The 19,931-nt window shown below is 39.0% G+C and overlaps 1 protein-coding gene across 1 annotated transcript; it reads right to left on the reverse strand.

The window, feature by feature from the left end:
* Positions 1-1,041: 1,041 nt before the first annotated feature.
* LOC137405242 (nonsense-mediated mRNA decay factor SMG8-like) lies at positions 1,042-19,760 on the reverse strand. The gene is made up of 16 exons (XM_068091472.1): positions 19,575-19,760; positions 12,618-12,723; positions 11,698-11,848; positions 11,302-11,440; positions 10,595-10,799; positions 9,477-9,601; positions 9,009-9,248; positions 8,259-8,414; positions 7,915-8,055; positions 7,435-7,608; positions 6,254-6,356; positions 3,959-4,171; positions 3,610-3,756; positions 3,328-3,505; positions 1,965-2,141; positions 1,042-1,758 (listed from the first exon to the last, which is right to left on the reverse strand). The coding sequence occupies exons 1-16, from the start codon at positions 19,758-19,760 to the stop codon at positions 1,638-1,640; spliced, it is 2,562 nt and encodes an 853-aa protein (XP_067947573.1). The 3' UTR covers positions 1,042-1,637.
* Between the last annotated feature and the right edge of the window lie 171 nt (positions 19,761-19,931).

Consider the following 19,931-nt stretch of genomic DNA (forward strand, 5'->3'; position numbering starts at 1 on the left):
ATGCAGCATAGTTTCAATCAATAAGCACTCTCCGTAATCAATGGATAATTACACTGTATAAGAGTACATTGACTTCTGGGTGACAAATGAAGTTAAGTGTAACCGTAGCCATTTATTTTGTTACACACTAGACACGAGGTCATTTCCCTTAATCAGATTCCTGAGCCAGAGCAGTTTTTTGAAGCCGCCTGGAAGTGAGTGATTTAAGAACATAATGTAGTTTGTGTGTCAAACCAGTCTAGGTGACACTTTAAAGCTTGTTTTAAACATTTTGGCTTAAGTTATAATACTCAATATCTGCTCTGATGCTGTTAATGGAGTGTAAAGGAAGAAATGGCATGCTTCAGTACCCTTATAAGGAGCCACTGATACATGCCATTGCTCAACAATTTATATGTTAATTTATTTGTTGAACTTTTACCAGACGAGTTAATTCCTTTTGTTCAGTGTAATTCCATTTTAAAACACTTCTACAAAACAAGGAGTCAGTTTTAGGAGAGTTGTGACTACAACTTCAGAAGTTGTCAGCTCACACAAAGGAAAAGACAACTCCAACCAAGTACGCAAACTTACTGTCAGACATTGCAATTCGAATGCTATTCTACACGATCGTAAAACTCAATAGATATCAGCAACACAAAAATGCAGTCCGTTTAATGGTTTCCTTTATATTATCTGTGCGTCCTTATTTAGCCCTCAGTGATCTTTTTTTTCTCAAGAAGCCGTCAAATGATAGCATTTCATACACTACTGTTACTTCATTACTTCATTAATGTTATTTCTCACTGATTGAATACCGTAAATGGGTACTGAATCAAAAAGGTAGTTTATTTATCAGTGCCCTTGCCTCATAATAATCAACTTATGGTTAAAAATGTGCACTTCAAGTTGGAACAATAAAGCAGAATTTATCGTCAGATTTGCGTGGGACATTTTTGTTGTTTGTTTGTATTTTCATCAAATTTTGTGATTGACGATTTGTCATAACCAGTAACTCAGTGGCACAGTTCACTAAGATGTAATTGCTTGTATAGTTGAACAAACCAACAGTGTTCATAATTGTCTAGCTTTTTGAACGTACACTTGCAACAGCCGGTTATTTGTGGTACACTAAATGATTTAAAGGTTAACAAATAGAACAAAATATTGCATTAACAGAAACAGATAACATTACATATTGGTGTTTACAAGTAAATGATATTTTTGTGTAATTTCAACCAAATACCAGGCTTTATGAACATTTTCTGTACTGGCAACGCCACAGTTAGAACTCAACGGATGAGCAGTATAACATCCTAATAGCGAGTCTTGTTATGACTTGCAAAGATTGCGACAACAAATAATAAAGAGGTGCAACAAATAATAAAGATTTCTTTGGCCCTCTTCACCCGGTTTTCTATCTTGAAATTGCACACCATAACTTAAACTAAACATAGTAAATCACAGGCCTTGACACAGGCCATTCAGAAACCCTCCCGTACCAATATGTTGCTCTACATGTCTTGTTATAGCATCAACATGACTTTTTTGCAATATAACAATCATCTAGTTAGTGGGTAACAATAGGACGATCCTAGATTCTTTGCCAATCACGCCATAGACTCTCTTTGTCATAACTTGTACCCGGACTTTTGGCACTACAACAATGGGTCACTAGTGTTCCTAAAATTAAAAGTTCCCTTCAGTAGTCTGCATGACATCATGGAGCCAGGATCTGCCAGCAGAGGGTATGGTCCATTTTCATCAACAAAGAAATGTCTACAGTTCTTAGTCAAGAAAAGAAAAGGCAAACATATGCTGTAAAGAGAATATATTAGTTGCTGTTGTTTTTATTCAAAGTCAGCTACCAATGTTATTTGTATTGTATGTAAGCCACAGTGAATATTTTAATAAGGAAACCCGATTGGCATCTTCAACTAATCCAATATATTTAACTTATCTCAGAGACAAGAGACAAAGGATACGGTAGCCTCATTACCCAAAGTCCGTTGGGTCGGAGTTTGATAGGCCCGTCATGTGATGGCAGGAATAGAGGACAAGGTATGGGAGCTGGCTGAATTTTTGGCAACAAGCTGACAACTAAGCTTTCAATCTCTGGAGTGCATACATAGATGTGACGCAGTTGGCCTACACAGCCATCGCTAAAATATATATTATAAGTACTGAATCGAGGTACGTAGATCCTGTGGGATACTTACATGTATTTTATGTTTAACAACCAGCAATATTTTAATCCTCCAAGTTGATCAAAAGTAAAAAAAAAGGTTATTCCTAACAATCCACAGAACCTTCTCGGATACAAGAATGAACTTCAGAACAATGTTTTATGACGTTGTCTTTCCGCCGGGTGGGTATCAGTCTTCCTTTGTCTTTACACGAAGGAGTTACCCAATGTTTATTAATAAATAATTTGGCATGCGGTGTCTAGGCAACTGACTTTGTCACATCTATAGCTTTTACATACAGCTTGATAGGCTCTCAGTCAACTCGGTAGGTAAAATGTAAGCAGTTTTGTCTATTTAAAATGGCAATAGCTAGTCAAATAAACCAAAACTGAAATCTAGGTCTTTGATCTTCGTTCAAAATGTGCGCAACTAGACACATAACAATGAGTTTACAAAGAAACCAAAATAATGACTGTTATAGTGCACGCGGAATGTGAAAAAACGACACCAATAAATTATCTCATAGAGTCAGCAACAAGACTGCACTTTATAGCCTGGCATTTCATGTTTTTGTTAAATCTGTTTGGCAAGGATAAGAAAATAATGAATATCACGCAGTGATGCTGTCGACCTAACCAGGAACACCGCACAGCATTACACGCAGTGATGCTGTCGACCTAACCAGGAACACCGCACAGCATTACACGCAGTGATGCTGTCGACCTAACCAGGAACACCGCACAGCATTACACGCAGTGATGTTGCCGACCTAACCAGGAACACCGCACAGCATTACACACAGTGATGTTGCCGACCTAACCAGGAACACCGCACAGCATTACATAAACAATGAACTTTGTACCAAATTATCAGAGGTGAAAATATACCAGAGTTTGGGCCATAAAAAGTCATCAGTTAATACCAAAAATATCGATACACTCATCACTGATGAGAAGGCATCAAATCTCAAAAAAGCAGCAAGAAATGAAAAAGAATTTTGGTTCTGATAACCATTTGATTATTCATCTATTTTGAGTTAGAACAACGATGACAAAAATCTAGGCCACCGAGCGATCACACTCAGTTGCTCTGTTGCTTGTTACAATCTGTCTCCTGACCCATCTGATTATCTACTTTTAGTATAAGATGAGGTAGAACCTACTTTTTAGGGCAGCGTGTGTAGAGGGGCATGTCCATTGTAAGCAGCTTATTTGCATTGTCCTTCAAAGTTGATCCGGTGACTTTGATAACCTTATCAGGAGAGCTACAGAAAAACCTGTGGCCTTGCGGACACATGTATGCATCCCCGATGTAAATTTTAGCTGTGGTGTCCACAACATCTGCAAAATAATGCCACAGGTTCGTAAAGATGCGAGTAGCGTATCCAAAGTTTACATTTGAACGGCAACTGAATAAAAACTGAGAGTGTGTCCATTGAGCTTACGTTTTTTAGCAGCCATTTTTTTGCGTTGTTTGTGAGTAGTTGGCTCAGTGATATGTGGCCATGTCTGGTCTTTGACAATGCCCTTGATGATCACCTCCCACGGCAACAGAAAGTTACTCGAGCTGAGAAAGCCTGGCTGATCTAAACCTGCAACACTCCAGGTAAATAGAAGAATTTCCAACATTAAAACGGGAAGCATAGCATGCAAATTTTAGAAAGTGCGACTGCACTGCAAGGAACTTTAATGACGAGTAGAATCGTTTGTGTGCCTTTGTAGAAAATGGGTATTCTAAGTTAATCAGTTTAAGGTTGACACTGAAACCTGTTTTTATGGGAGAGCGCTGCACACCTGAACTGGGATTATAACTTGAGTAGGTTCCAAGGCAGGTAAGAGCCCAAGACGGGTAGTCGGGTAGGAGCCCCTTGATGCTTGTATTAGTTAGCATGTGGTCGAGGTAGCCAGACTTAGTACCCTCTACTACCTCATCTGCTGTAGTTTCAGAACTTTCTTCAGTGACCGAAGCATCCGTTTTAGAAACTTCCGGTCTATGATGACCTTGACCTAAATATGTAAAACTGGAAATGAACGATAATGTTATAGATTCAAATTAGAAAGAAAAGAATTAGCTAAAAAAGCAAAGATGAATTAAATTTCTAGCTGAACAGAAAGCGAGTGACAAAGCTTTCAGGGATATGTGAAACTGAAACTACATGTGGTATGACAATTTTAATTACCATATTGACCTAAGTTTATACTAGATACTCAGTTACAAAGAGCTTGTTAAAGAAAGACCACATAAGTGAGATATTGTTAACTGTTATGGACTTGTATATTAATTACGTAACGCTACATTAAAGCATATAGATAAGCTTGATGAAGCTACGTGCTGAGCTTTATAGAAACAAGACTATTTATGAAAGCTTCTTGATATACTTTACCATATAAACCGCTCAGTTTTGTTAGGAGCGGGTGGTTTATACCTTTAGTTTGTTCTGGACACACCATTCATAAGTAGAGTTCGTTACAGAAATAAAAGTATACATAGACACAGCTGAACTACATCTCCATTGTTGTGACGCCGAAAAGTTTACACATCTATATATATATACCGTATATATATTTCTCAATGTTTGTGTGTGGATATGTGTGTGCCTCCAGCTATAGCGCATGCTGATTATTTTACCGATGCGTCCACGCGTCACGACGCCACTGTTAAGAAATATTTTTCGTAAGGTTCAATTACGATATCTGGGATGAAGGCCAATTCTTCTCAGCGGACAATTATATTGTCTCCGTGAAAGAGCCTCGACATTTGGTCAGACAAAGACAGTACGATATCTCATTTTTACATTTGTACTAGTATCGAGAGGTGCCACGATCGAGAGGTACCAGTATCAAAAGGTACTAGTATCGTCGTACTCAAAGTTATGATGGATAGCTTCTGGTGGAACAGTAACCTTTTTTATCCACACACACTTTTATGCAAGAATTGTTATTATTAATTCTACATATTCAGGATTTTTATTTTGTTTTCTCAGTTCGTATTAATTGTATCATTACCGAATCATCTTTTATTGTAATCATAGCGAAGCCGACTTAATTTAGCTATTACTTGCTAATTAATTCACATTTACATCTAAACCTTTTTATAGTCGTTTTATTTTTTTTAATTTATTTGACCTGCACAAAACATTTTCCTCATGATATGAAGTTTAAAAGTTGTTTGACAAAGTTTGAAGACCTTTACAGTTGTTTTTATTTTCTCTCTTAATTCATTTCAATTACACAAAACACTTTTCTGATTATACGTAGTTTGAAAGTTAAATTGGCCAATGTTGTTATATGTTAAATACAAATAAACTTTCTGTCCAAAGACTCTTTTTATTACCCGGGCAATGCTGGGTTGTACAGCTAGTACAGTATATAAAAACAACAAGAAGCTACAGCACTAAGCAAAAAAGTTATTTACCTCACAGCAGTAACACAAAAACGATGATGTTCTTTAATGATTAATACGTATTTGCAGAGGAATTGGATACATATGCATAAAAATGTACAACTAGTTTTAGGCCAAACTCGAAAATGCAAGGAAGTTGGCGCATGAATTTCGATTTGCATCTCAACATGAGTGTATGTAAATAACAATTGCCGAGTCATTACTACATGCTAACATGAAACTAACATACAGGCTGATTGGTTGTTAGCTATATCTAATAATCTGTTCTAAGAGAAATGACTAATTACTAATTGTTTATGAAGTTATGATACATATGAAATATTTAGCAGATAAACATGGAATGGATGAGACCATTGACATACAACAGATCCTTCACTGAAACCATTGCATATGGTCACTAAACAGATGAACAACAAATTATAACGTTAACGATGGATTTTGTCAGTCACAGAATAACTGAAGCTCAAGAATGTGCTCGTGCCACTCAAACTGTCATCCTGGTTGAACCTTGACCTTATACCACCACACTTTGCAAAAGCAAATCAACCTGCCTTTGCCTAATGAACCCATAGTGGACTCCTAGGATGATTGCCATGAGTTGATAACTCCCAATAATTATTAAAACGATAAGAAAAAGGTACAAAACTAGTAGATCTTAACAGTAAAGGCAGTCAAATGGCACCTACTCAGACTATTGCAATAACTGTGTTGGTCCGACATGGTTGTCAACTCCTCCTCTTCCTGTTTCAGCTTAAAGATGGTAAGAGAGGCCATCTTATCTGTCAAGACCTGTTAAAAATATGCCAATGCATAAATATAAATGTTGGGGTACACCGTCTAGGTGAAGATAGGAAAGCAGTCTGTAACTTCTTGGTAAAAGTACTATTGCTAAACGACACTATAGGAGACAATAAGTCTGTAACTTCTTGGTAAAAGTACTATTGCTAAATGACACTATAGGAGACAATAAATCTGTAACTTCTTGGTAAAAGTACTATTGCTAAACCACACTATAGGAGACAATAAATCTGTAACTTCTTGGTAAAAGGACTATTGCTAAATGACACTATAGGAGACAATAAATCTGTAACTTCTTGGTAAAAGTACTATTGCTAAATGACACTATAGGAGACAATAAATCTGTAACTTCTTGGTAAAAGTACTATTGCTAAACCACACTATAGGAGACAATAAATCTGTAACTTCTTGGTAAAAGGACTATTGCTAAATGACACTATAGGAGACAATAAATCTGTAACTTCTTGGTAAAAGTACTATTGCTAAATGACACTATAGGAGACAATAAATCTGTAACTTCTTGGTAAAAGTACTATTGCTAAACCACACTATAGGAGACAATGAGTCTGTAACTTCTTGGTAACAGAACTATTGCTAAACCACGCTATAGGAGACAATAAGTCTGTAACTTTTTGGTAAAAGTACTATTGCTAAACCACACTATAGGATACAATAAGTCTTTACCTTTTTGATAAAAGTACTATAGCTAAACCACACTATAAGAGACAATGAGTCTGTAACTTCTTGGTAAAAGTACTATTGCTAAACCACACCATAGGAGACAAGTCTGTAACTTCTTGGTAAAAGAACTATTGCTGCACCACGCCATGGGAAACAATAATCAGCAATACAAAGCTTATTTGGAAACTAAATACAACATTTCCTTGCAATAAAACTGAACACGTAGATTTTTCAAGAGACCACTCGCTCAATGAGTAACTTTTGTCCAGAGCCACAAAAAATAAAACAAGGTTAGAAAGAAGGGAGCAGAAGAACTTATAAATATTTAATGCCAAAAAGCATTGATACCAATGGAATGGCCACAGTAGAATAGCTCATGTGTTTATACCTCAGCGTCGGTGGATTCTGCCTTAGCCTTTGGCGATGTTGGCTGAGACGAGGACGGGGTGGCTGTAGGAGCCGTTGTAGAGATAACAGGTGCTGAATAGACAGGGAAGGCTACAGACTCTAGCGTGGAACAGCAGTCGACACTCATTTCTTCATAGAGAATGTGGTTTGCATACTGCAACACACATAATGGCAGACATTTATATGGACGCCATCTATCATGTCTGCCTAGAATCTATGACTCACCAGAAAAGCTAAGGAACAGCCAGATTCCAGTAGCTAACTATTATGGTCAGTGTGACATACAAAATGTAAACACGAGGACTAAGACTTTGTTGTATTTCAAAAAGCATCAGACAAAATCGTTGCAACAGCGAAACGAGCCACATGTAAAAGTGGACATTTTAAAACAGAAACTGCTTGTATTGTAAAGGGTTAAGGATGAATAAAGACACCGCATGAAAACTTAAAAGTTATTTACCTTTGCTGTAAACAGGTCTCCAGTATTTTTTGTAGTGCGACCGCAGTTACAGGCGACAGTAAAACTAGCGCTGGTAGAGTGGTCTGAGCATGGCAGCTTCTCATTCTCATCCGTAATTGGCTGGTCTGGCAGCCTGTGTAACTATAACCCAACAACTATTTCAAATGAATCAGAAACTGAACTAGATGCAAGCATTATAACACATTTGTAGCAAGCAGATGGTCTTCTTGTACGGGGATACTCTTTAAGATCGACTTTTCAAATATACTTTGCTAGCATAAATATATTATATGCCATGCCGCTCTTCAAATGCACCAGATGAAGGAAGAGTCAGTTACACTTACTGGATGAATGCAATGATTCCCAGACAGGCTCACGGACTCACAAAGCCTGTGTCCATTCTCCCAGTAGCTTGTACAGTCCTTTTTAAGCCTTGTGAGATAAGTTTGCAAGGCGGGGCCCCGACCACTCGCGATCATCACATGCCGCGCTTTGGCTAACTGTAAGTAAGAATTAATCTTACACGCTACTATTACATATTGTCTAATAGACATGGTTTCCTGAAAACACAAAAAGAAAATTTATTTTATCACAACACATCTAGGCTTTGAAGATATCATTCATAATAGCCATAATAACGGCAAAGAAATAAATGTCAAAATCAGTAATCAAAGTCAATAATCAAAATCATAGAAAATCAAACCGGGCTGACAAACTAAGACGCTGTCAAGCACATCTTACATGATTAATTTACAATGTCAGCTACTCTTTCATATCCAAATGTGTCGCGGAAATGAGTTGTTTATAACTTCCCTCTAAATTTGAAGTAAGATAACTTAGTTTGTTATTATGGAGAACTGACACGAATGGCATCGACGTACGTTCTGGGGAGAAATGAGATACCCCTTGCAGCAGATTTTCGTTTCCATTATTAGCAGAATCCATAAAAATAAATCTTGTAAAGAAGCATTATATGAATAATAAAATCAGCACAGCGAAGTCTTAAATACCACACAAGACAAATCTTTAAAGCATATAAATGTTAAGAATAATTGCATAAAAGTGCAGCAAACTAAAAAGTGTAGCAAGCTAACCTGTTCCTCGTGTACACCCTCCGTGTAGTGCTCAGGTAGATTGTCTTGATAGGCATTCTCAGCTAATTGCATGACCTTATGGCACCTCGTCTCGGAGAACCTCTGCTCCACCTCTATCGTTGATTTAAGGCTAGAAAAAACGGTGCAGAGTTTGGGCGTATCTTGGCCGTTCCGCAATGAGCTGACCAGCAATGTGTAAAGGTGCGATGCCAACTTAAACCATCGTTTCAACGCGACAACCTGTGAAAACGAGAGAATAATTGAACTGTGAATTGTACTGTGTCTGCAATACAATTCAGCACTGAATTGTAAACTGTGACCTTTGAACAATGAATATTCTGTATTGGTTAAAATACAAGCACAACACGCACTAATAGTAGCTCATTTTACTGAAGGTAACATTTTACACGGCTAAAACAGAATGTAACTTGATGAGGTACAAATAGCTTACAAATTATTCACACTCACATGGCAAGTGTGAGAGCCAGCACTCCGCCCGGCTGGATACTCAAACCCTGGTCCATGGACTAAGTTCACTTGACACATGAGCATATCGCGGAAGGAATGGTTAGTCTCCGAGGGAATGACACTCTCTGAAGGAATACCAAACAAACTCTATTTTATTTGTTAGTAGAGTGGGTGATAAAATGGACTAAATAGGGTCCAGTCAACAAATGTTTCAAGTTAATATATAAAAACTCATCCCAATGCAAGCAACAAGTTCACATTAGGTCATATTTGCGGTCTTACATCTGTCTTGTCACCAGCAATGTGCTCTCACACAGTAGTTTTTAAGGTTGTTCTGAGCTTTATTTTTACATTGTTTGGCCTTTACTTGGAGGTCTGTACAAACTTAGTACATTCACTTTCTTTTTGTATTTTAGCATAATTTTCAAGAAATTAATTCAGTTTTGGCACAATGACAATCATATAAAAGCTTAAACCTCTTATGTGCTTAAACCTCTTAACTTGACGCATTTTAAGCAATGAAGTGGTATATCGGCTTATTTAAGACAGCTAATGGTAAACATACTTGAGTGATTATCGCTGTGGTTGATTAGCTTGAATACATGAACTGGTAACTAAAATATAGCTAATTTAACAAGTGCTGTGTGTCTTGTTACATGAGAACATTTGCGGCAACAGAGTAACATAGAAGGAGGATGTCTAAAAAAAACATGTTTTAAGCATGATATCTAAAATGGACAAGTGTCAAAAAGAATAAGTGTCAAAAGGGACAAGTCTAAAAAAGGACAGGTGTAAATAATGACAGGTGTCAATATGAACAGGTACCAAAATGAACAGCTGTCAATAAGGACATGCATCAACAGGGGTGGGTGTGAAAGAGGGAGGCATAAAAAAGGATAGGTATCGATAGGATTATACGAGTAAGACAAGACAAACTCATCAATGAACAATACAACGGGTATAATACTTAACAGACACTGATGGAAATGAAGAAACTATTACATGAGATATTAACAATTCAATTTATATTGGCTGTCAAAGAGCATTAATTTTACTTCTCGCTGTGGCATATTAAAAACTAAAAAGCTTTAACAAAAAGATATAATCAAAAATCACACCCGGTGATTGACCCCGACTGTAGAGGTCAAAGAGTTTGAGTAGGTTTCCTCGAGAAGTTGTGCATTCGCTTTCACTCATAATATGTACATAAGAATGGCTGGTGGAAAGCGAGAAAAGGGCAGTATTTGGATGGGTTGTTATAATACGTGTCTTTCTGAATATTTTATAGATCATCTCTTCTAAAGCCCGTTTCTGTTCCTTCATCTGTAATTGAAACTTTGGCTATACACGGACACTACAGGGTAAATACATAAAAACACAATTTGATATACAAAGAGCCTCTAGCAATAGATACCAAACAGACTATTTAAACATACTACATGTAATTATAATACATATATTGGTTACAACATATGACACATACAACTTCCTAAGGACCCTCTGCTATTACTACATGTAATTATAATACATATATTGGTTACAACATATGACACATACAACTTCCTAAGGACCCTCTGCTATTACTACGTAATCATACTCTGCTAATATAAAACTCTAAGGACTCTAAACTCTAAAGAATTGACAGAAATAGTTTCACAAGACACAATCAAAAGCATGAAAAAGTTCTACCGTAATACTACTTCTATAGCAGATGCAACGAACAAAAACTAAATAACAACAATAGATAACATCCAATTCACTAGTACCTAATTGAAGCTAAAGCTCGTGATATTGCTGCTAATATAGCGAAAAGCTTGAAACATACCGATGAATCCTTTTTAAAAATATGTTTGTTGATTGGGTTAAAAACAAATAGCATCCTAGGACAAGTAGGTCGACCAGCTCCGCACCAAGATTTGGGTAGGCCCAATTGTGAAAGCTCTTCATTCAAATGCAGCTTATTTCTGAAAATTAAACATATCATGTATACCTTCATTTTATATTAGTTGATGCCAGCAACCACAACAAATGATTAAAATCCTTTACTTTACCCACTGCTGAAACCGAAACTATGCGTATCCAAGCAAACATAATGAAAAAACGATTCAGCAGTGAATATAGCTAGAAAAAAGCTGGATTTTATACAACTACAACATAAAGAAAACAATAAATCGACAGTTGTTTTGGTCACCTTTTAGGCGGTTAGGAGAATACAAAGTACCTTGTGTGCTCAAGTGCCCGGAACAATCGTATGTAGGTTGTGTCAAGGGAGAGTCCAGGAGTAAAGCACACCAAGATGTGTGAGATATGAAATGCATAGAGCAGAACTCTGGCTTTTGTATAAAGAACTGAGTCCCATTCTTTTGACAACTCTACAACATTAAAATTGCTAGCTAAATGTCGCGCGTTGAACAGGTAATAAAAAAGTTTTGGCAGAGAAAATTTCTTTACCCAATGAATTTGAGTAACCTGAACTAGTCTAAATCTTTATTATAATAAAAGCTGTGTCGATCCGTCTGAAGCCAGCTGGTGCTTATATTGCGTGCTAGTAGTAACCAATAGTATTTTGCCAATGCTGCATAAGTATATGCCCAACTATTCAATAGTATGGCAGTAGTGGTTAACTCGCCTGTCTGAAAAGCCGTTGGTTCAAAGTCCAATTCCATTACACAGCAAACTTTTCATTCCTAGATTTCAATTGTTATAATTTGACACATGAACAACAGGTGCCAGCACTTGACACATGAACAACAGATGCCAGACAAGCAAACAATGAGATTTATATATAATTATAATTATGACATCTGATCTGCATATTTTAATGTGGTCTTAACTTTATTTCACCAGCCAATGCCACAGCAGAGAAGACAAAAAAAAACAATGTGAGAATTTAATAGTTGTTGAGAAAAGAACCTTTTATGATATAAGAATATTCTAGATATAGAACAGAGAAGTTTTTTGTCTGGAGTGTGGCAATACCTTTAAACAATATCATGCTGTTTTAAAATTGTTCATCTTGTCTATCCTCACTCCCCATGTCCTCACCACTTCCCATACTGCCGTTCCACCTACCAGCCTATATGTGGTGCTCAGGCCTCAACTACATCGATGACAAACAGTGAAATATAAATCGTATCTAACCTTTGGAAGAGTGTAGTAGGGCTGCCAAATCATTTGTGTCATAACCACTGCAACACTCCAGTACTACCAATTGTTTTTCAGTGTCAACACATCCTTGGACATAACTCTGAAATCATTATCACATTTAAAGATATGGATTTAATATAAAACGGATGCTTTGCAAAAGTGGTTGTTAAAGTTGGGCATGTCATTGTCAGCAAATGCCCAAAAATGTCGTTTAATACAACTGCATCATCTTCACTACCAAACTATCAAATGAATGCCGTTTTGATGCAGCTAATCCATATCCAATAAAAACTATTTGAAGCTAAACACCAGCGGGCAAAAGCTTGTTGACTATGCAACCTCAGTGTGAGACACTCATTAACAAACTGTTTCTAGACATTGAAATGATGCAAAAACAATAACCAAATTTATAGCAGATACAAAAAAAGGAGAGCATTACTACTGCTCTAACTTGACACGCTCGCTAAAAAATGAACGAAAACAAGGCATACACTCTTGCTACGTATCCTCTCTAAAGAGCACACCATCTAATTTGCACGATGAACTGATGCAAGTTTGAGCAGCCAAATTCGTCTCCACCAGAGCAGCACCAAGGAGTGAACTGTCAACAGCTTGGGCCAAAAACCTGTCTATTGCAACAGCTTGCTAACAAGAATCGTCAGAGAACCGAAGCTGAAACTTGATCTCTAAAATGCCTTGAACGCAAACAGCTCACATTGTTAACCTGCTTATATGTTTAAAACTTTTGTCAAAACTACAATATCAAACAACACGAGTCATAAACGCTGGCAAAGGACTTTATTCTGGAAAAATTCTTTAGGCACACCGGTGTAGTAAACTTCAAAATCAAGCGAGATATTTTAAAGAACAAACTCTATGAATAGAGTGGTGACCCTGACAAAGGTCGTGGGAGGAATAACTCCGGAGAATTGTCCTATTTGGATGCTATCGATCCCAACGGCCATAGGCTCATCGAGGCGCTTCGAACACTCGACGCAGAAAAGCATGACGGACTGATCAAAGGAAAAGGTGACCTAGCCGATATATATAAAGAAGGGACTTATGGGGCAGTGGTTGACCTAGAAAAGATACAGATGTCATGTATCAATACTTTTAGGCAATGAACAATCTTTTATAATTCATTTCTTACTGTTCACACGTTTGAAGAATTTTTTTATGTTCATGATTGCGTGTCGGAGTTAGGCTAAGTTTCTGTTCCAATTGAGTATTAGTTGTTTAAGTTACTTAAATAATAGTGTTTCCATTTTTGTTGGTACGTTTTCTTGAGACGAGATTTTGTAATTAGTTTTTTTATTACCAAAATATGTCTTACTGTTTTTCTATGAGTACTGTTCCCTACCTGGTAGAGTTTTATGGGCTTTTTGTTAGTGTTTAGATTGTTACACTGCAGTGGCTCATTGTCACTCAATGATTTTTTATTGTTACGAATGTGAAAATATTTAGAAAGTCAGTTGTCAGCAAGGCGATATGATTGGTCGGTTTGAACGATAACCGTCAATCTCTAAGCCAATTGCTTATGTAATATAAATGCTGCCACAATTTTTAAGACAGGGAGCTTTTGTTTTGCTCTTGGAATAGACACTTAATATTATTGTTATAATAAAACTGTTTTATTTCTCGGATAAATATTAATTCTAAGCACTACTACAGACTAGCAGCAAGCTCGGAAAAATTATAACAAACAATTGGATAACTAAAGAGTTATTGTTCTTAAGTGAGTTGGTTTCAGCTCCCTTCTGTTGGGTTCAGCGCACTCTGTTGGTTTCAGCAGAGCACAAGTAAGTTGGGTTCAGCTCCCTCCTGTTGGTTTCGACAGGTTGTATGGTCGGCAGCGTTAGGTTCAGCGCACTCTGTTGGATTCAGCAAAGCACAAGTGAGTTGGTTTCAGCTCCCTCATGTTGGGTTTAGCAAGTTGTAGCATTGGTTTCAGCGCACTCTGTTAGTTTCAGCAGAACACAAGTGAGTTGGGTTCAGCTCCCTCCTGTTGGTTTCAGCAGGTTGTACTGTTGGCAGCGCTGGGTTCAGCGCACTCTGTTGGGTTCAGCAGAGCTCAAGTCAGTTGGTTTCAGCTCCCTCCTGTTGGGTTCAGCAAGTTGTACCCGTCGGTAGTGTTGGTTTCAGCGCAGTGACTAAAAATAAGGGTTGTCCATGTAGTGGAACTGAACTGGCTATACTCTAAGTGTTGTCTTTCCTTGCTTATGTAATGTTACATAGTTTTTGACCTTGACATCGGTGATCATTCTGGGCGCAAGTTAACGCAATAAACTACGAATAAAACCGCAACTCTTCAATTCTATCTTTAGCCAAACGCAATAATACTACATGGTGGCAGCGAGTTGGTTTGGTGATTCCCATGTCCAGTGATTTCTGTTGAACCAGAGAGCCAAGTATTTAACTCAAGTACCCAAGATATAGCAACTGACCAAACTGTTTTTGTGAGCTTTGAATCGACCTGCAACATGTCAACAGTATATCAACCTGTCATACAACAGCCTGCTGCAATTGACTTACTGCAAGACAAGGAGGAAAGTTACAGGTCATTTGTGTCAAGCTGGAAAACGTTTTATATACTAACCGAGCTAAACAAACGGCCAAATGAATACCAAGTGGCTATGCTAAAACATTGCGTAGGCGTTGAAGCGGTTAAAATCATTGAAACAAGCCCACAGTATGAGGAAGATTCGTGTAAAGTGGACGATATTCTTAAAATCTTACACGTATACTGTGTCGGAGAATGTAATGTCATCCATGATCGATATTTATTCAACTCTACGTCACTGACTGAAGGACAGTTATTTGAGGCATTTTATCTTGAGTTGCGTCAAAAGGCTCAGAAGTGCCAATTCGGTTATGTAGAATCAGACCTCATTCGCGACAGGATTGTTCTAGGCATCCGCGAAGACTGTACTCGGAAAAAGCTGATAGCCTTCGGGAATAATCTTACACTGGAAGAGGCCGTAAAAATCTGCAGATCACAAGAATTGGCTGCCAAGGCGATGAAAGATATCAGCTCACAAGCACTCACCTCTGACTTGCCAACTAAACCAGTCGAAGCCGTCTCCCGGTCATCACGACGACAAAAACCAGCCCATGTCAGTAAACCAAGTGTTAGCAAGTCAGGCACATGTGGCTACTGTGGAGGAATATCACATCTAAGGTCTCAATGCCCAGCTCGGTCAGATAGGTGCAAGGAATGCAACAAAGTTGGCCACTGGGGAAAGGCTTGCAGATCAGCGATCTATTCCAAGGGAGTCAATTTGGCTGAAACAGAGTCTGATGGCCCTGCAGAAGAAACTCTGTTCTACGAGGACCTCAAGATCGATAGTGTCCACAACCATCCAGGATGGTCAGCTACTATAGAAGTTGATGAGACACCAGTGAAATTCAAGCTCGATTCTGGCGCAGATGCTTCAGTTATGAAAATTACAGAACCCAATGGTTCAGAGGGTCAATCTAGACCAAGCCCGGTCTCGTCATTGTGGTCCTGGAAATCACAGCATTAATTGCTTAGGAACTTTTACAGCATGCCTCAGATATGGCAGAAAATCTACCAACGAAACTATATATGTGATAGCTAACCAGAACACCAACCTACTGAGTAGGGAGGCCTGCAAAAAACCTTGGGCTGCTAACATGCAATGTGTACCAGGTTGAGACAGACATAGAGACAATATATCAGCAATACCCTACAGTCTTCAATGGACTGGGTTTTGTCAAGGACTACTCTTACGAAATAAGTCTCAAAGAAGATACCCGACCTATGTGTATATACACCGCCCGCTCTGTACCACAACCTCTGTTACCGAAGGTTAAAGATAAACTCCAGGAGATGGTAAAAATGGGCGTTATATCTCCGGTAAAGGAAGCCACGGAATGGTGTAGTGGAATGGTGCCGGTACCAAAACCAGATGGATCCGTGCGCATAAGTGTGGATCTGTCCCACCTAAATCAATCAGTTAGGCGAGAGATTTACCCAACTGCTTGTGTCGAGGACAGCCTGCCCAAACTTGGAAAGAGTAAGGTTTTTTCTCGTCTGGATGCCAATTCTGGGTATCATCAAATCAACCTTACAAAACACTCTCGATTGCTGACCACTTTCCTTACACCGTCTGGTAGATATGCATTCAACAGACTGCCATTTGGAATTTCAGCCGCACCAGAGGTTTTTCAGCGATATATGAATGAACTACTAAGTGATATCGAGGGCGTAATAATTCACATGAATGGTATTCTGATCCATGCCGCTACTAGGGAAATCCACGACGACCGTTTCAGGAAGGTTCTTAATCGTATCGCTCACTCAGACATGACTCTAAATAGAAAAAAGTGTCTATTTAGGCAGACATCGGTCAAATTTCTAGGACATATCATAGATGGGGAGGGTATACACCCTGACACAGAAAAGACCAATGCCATTTTAAAATTTCCTGAACCTCAGAACCAATCAGACATCAGACGCCTAAACGGTATGTTGAATCAGCTAATGAAGTTCATCCCTAATCTAGCAGAGCTCATGGCACCGATTCGTCAGTTACTCCGAGAAAACCGAGAGTGGGTCTGGGGCACGGCTCAGCAGGATGCATTTGCAAGACTGAAAGGAATACTGGCTTCTGACAAAGTTCTTGCTCCGTATGACCCAAAACTCGAGACAGTACTTGCCACAGATGCGTGTAACAGCGGAGTAGGAGCGGCCTTGTTTCAGATTCAAACTGATGGTACACGACGACCAGTCAGCTTTGCTTCAAGATCTTTAACGGAGGTTGAAGGAAGATATGCAGTCATCGAGAAAGAAGCGCTGGCAGTAGCGTGGGGCTGTAAACGATTTAACCAGTACTTACACGGGCTAATGTTCACCGTAGAAGTAGACCACAAGCCTCTAGTCACGCTGCCCAATTCAAGGAATCTTGCGGATATGCCGGCCCGTGTTCTTCGATTTCGTCTTCGTCTGATGAAGTATTCTCCCACAGTTACCTATATTCCAGGGTCGAAGCACCATGTAGCCGACTATCTATCAAGGACCAATGGAGCGCCGACTACTGTTAGCGAAGTACAGTTCATTGATGAAGTGGAATACTTCAATAAGGTGTTCATACCAAAGCACTCATCTGTGAATCGCATACGGGATGCTCAAAATGATGACCCAATCCTGCGGAAGGTAATAGAATTTTGTCAACGTGGCTGGCCAGCCTACAAAAGTGAACATCCATCACTTACACCTTATTTTGATCATCAGGGCCATCAGACTGTAGATAAGGAAGTGTTGCTCTATGATGGGAGACTTGTGATACCTGGCGGTCTTCGGCTGGAGATGCTCAATCTCGTACACGAGGGCCATCAGGGCATAGCGAGATGTAGAGCGAGAGCAAGGAGAGATATATGGTGGCCAGGTATGAGTGGTGACATAGAAGCGGTAGCTCATCAATGCAACATCTGCCAACAAGTTCTGCCTACTCCAAAAGAGACACTGGCACCCAGTTCCTTCCCTGATCGCCCATGGGAGAAACTCGGGATGGATCTGTTTGAATTAGACGGGAAGGTCTACCTTCTGATTGTAGACTACTATAGTCGTTGGATTGAGGTTCATGAAACCACGAAGAACCAGACTTCTGCTAACACAGTAGCCATCCTAAACAAAGTCTTTGCAACACATGGGTTCCCAGACTATATCGTATCAGACAATGGTCTTCAGTTTGCATCACAAAGTTTTGAGCGATATGCAAGAGACAACAATTTTACACTCATTACCTCATCACCCCGCTATCCACGAGCTAACGATGAGGCTGAACGCGCAGTGGGCACCATGAAACGCCTAATGGTTAAGACAGGGGACCTCTCCACAGCTCTGTTGAATTATCGATCAATCCCTCTGGAGAATGGATCCTCTCCCTCACAGCTTCTGATGAGCCGATGCCTCAAAACGCGTATACCGGTCCTTCCGGATCACCTTATGCCTGCTCTTGCCAATCAACAAGAGATTTGCAGCCGGGAGAAAGGCAGACGAAAGTATGCAGCGGAGCATTACAATAAACGTCATCGTGCTAAAGACCTTCCAGAGATGAAACCAGGTCAACAGGTATACATCCAGGATCAGAAAGCCACAGGAGTAGTGTTACGACAAGTAGCTCCTCGTTCCTACACTATAACTAATGAAGCAGACAACACAGTACGCCGAAATAGATCAGCCCTCGTTTCAATGACAGCCCCCTCAGATACTCAGATGATCACACCAGCTAAGCTACAGTGTAGGCCAGTGGATATACCGGAAAAGGGGCAAGACATTCAGTCTCCGAACATTAACAGTAGACCGCGACGTGATCGCAAGCCACCGCCATATCTTGTAAAAAAACTACCAAACATCCCTCGGATAATCATGACATATATATCCTATGATGTACTTTTTTGTACTGAGATAAATCCTACTGATAATCATTTTTGTTGTATATCCTATCTTTTGCCGTACACACTTTAAGAAGCATTTGTTGCTTGTTTCAAATCCCAGAGGGGAAAAGTAGTGGAACTGGGCTGGCTATACTCTAAGTGTTGTCTCTCCTTGCTTATGTAATGTTACGTAGTTTTTGACCTTGACATCGGTGATCATTCTGGGCGAAAGTTAACGCAATAAACTACGAATAAAACCGCAACTCTTCAATTCTATCTTTAGCCAAACGCAATAATACTACAGTCCCCACCCCACTCCTATGGGTTTTCTTCACCACTTGTTCCTTTTCTAATGTGCAGGTAGAGTGAAGATGTAAGGCACCAAAAAGCGGAATAATAAATATAAATCTATACGACTCAATAATGCTTAAGCTCACAAGCCAATTTTTAGGTCACAAGTAAAATTACTGTTGCATTTATTTTTGGCCCACGTCTGCACATGTTAAAAAGTGTACTAGCGCTGTAATCAACGTTTGAGAGAATAATATTTACCGTTTTTTTCTGCTCACTAAAAATGTTAGTGCGCTCTAACAGTCGCGATAGAGGAGCAGTCTTATTTCCATGAATTTGTGTTTTTCCAAAAACTGATACAACGCAAACAGGGGTGTCTTTCAGTTCAGAAATTTTTCCGATATCTTCAGGAAACTTGAACGAAACAAAACTTGTCCCATTCGCCATAGTACAGCGAGTACCTCAAATTATTACCTTCTAAAGAGAAGAATCATTGTGTAAGTCAATCAAAAAAGTGTATTCAAATATAGCTTTCTAATTGGCTAAGAAATTTTTTTTATAAACATAGCCATGTGGCATAGCATATTTCGGCACGAAACTGCGCTGGAGAGCCATACG

Source organism: Watersipora subatra, chromosome 9 (assembly GCF_963576615.1).
Source record: "Watersipora subatra chromosome 9, tzWatSuba1.1, whole genome shotgun sequence".
NCBI lineage: Eukaryota > Metazoa > Bryozoa > Gymnolaemata > Cheilostomatida > Watersiporidae > Watersipora > Watersipora subatra.

What these genes read in the sequence shown, in the direction of transcription:
- LOC137405242 (XM_068091472.1), bottom strand. Translation starts at nt 19,760, where the DNA reads ATGGCGAATGGGACAAGTTTTGTTTCGTTCAAGTTTCCTGAAGATATC. An exon ending in TTTTTAAAAAGGATTCATCG is followed by an intron (nt 10,800 to 11,301) that starts GTATGTTTCAAG and finishes TTTCAATTACAG; the next exon opens with ATGAAGGAACAGAAACGGGC. An exon ending in CAGAATCCACCGACGCTGAG is followed by an intron (nt 6,357 to 7,434) that starts GTATAAACACAT and finishes TATTTTTAACAG; the next exon opens with GTCTTGACAGATAAGATGGC.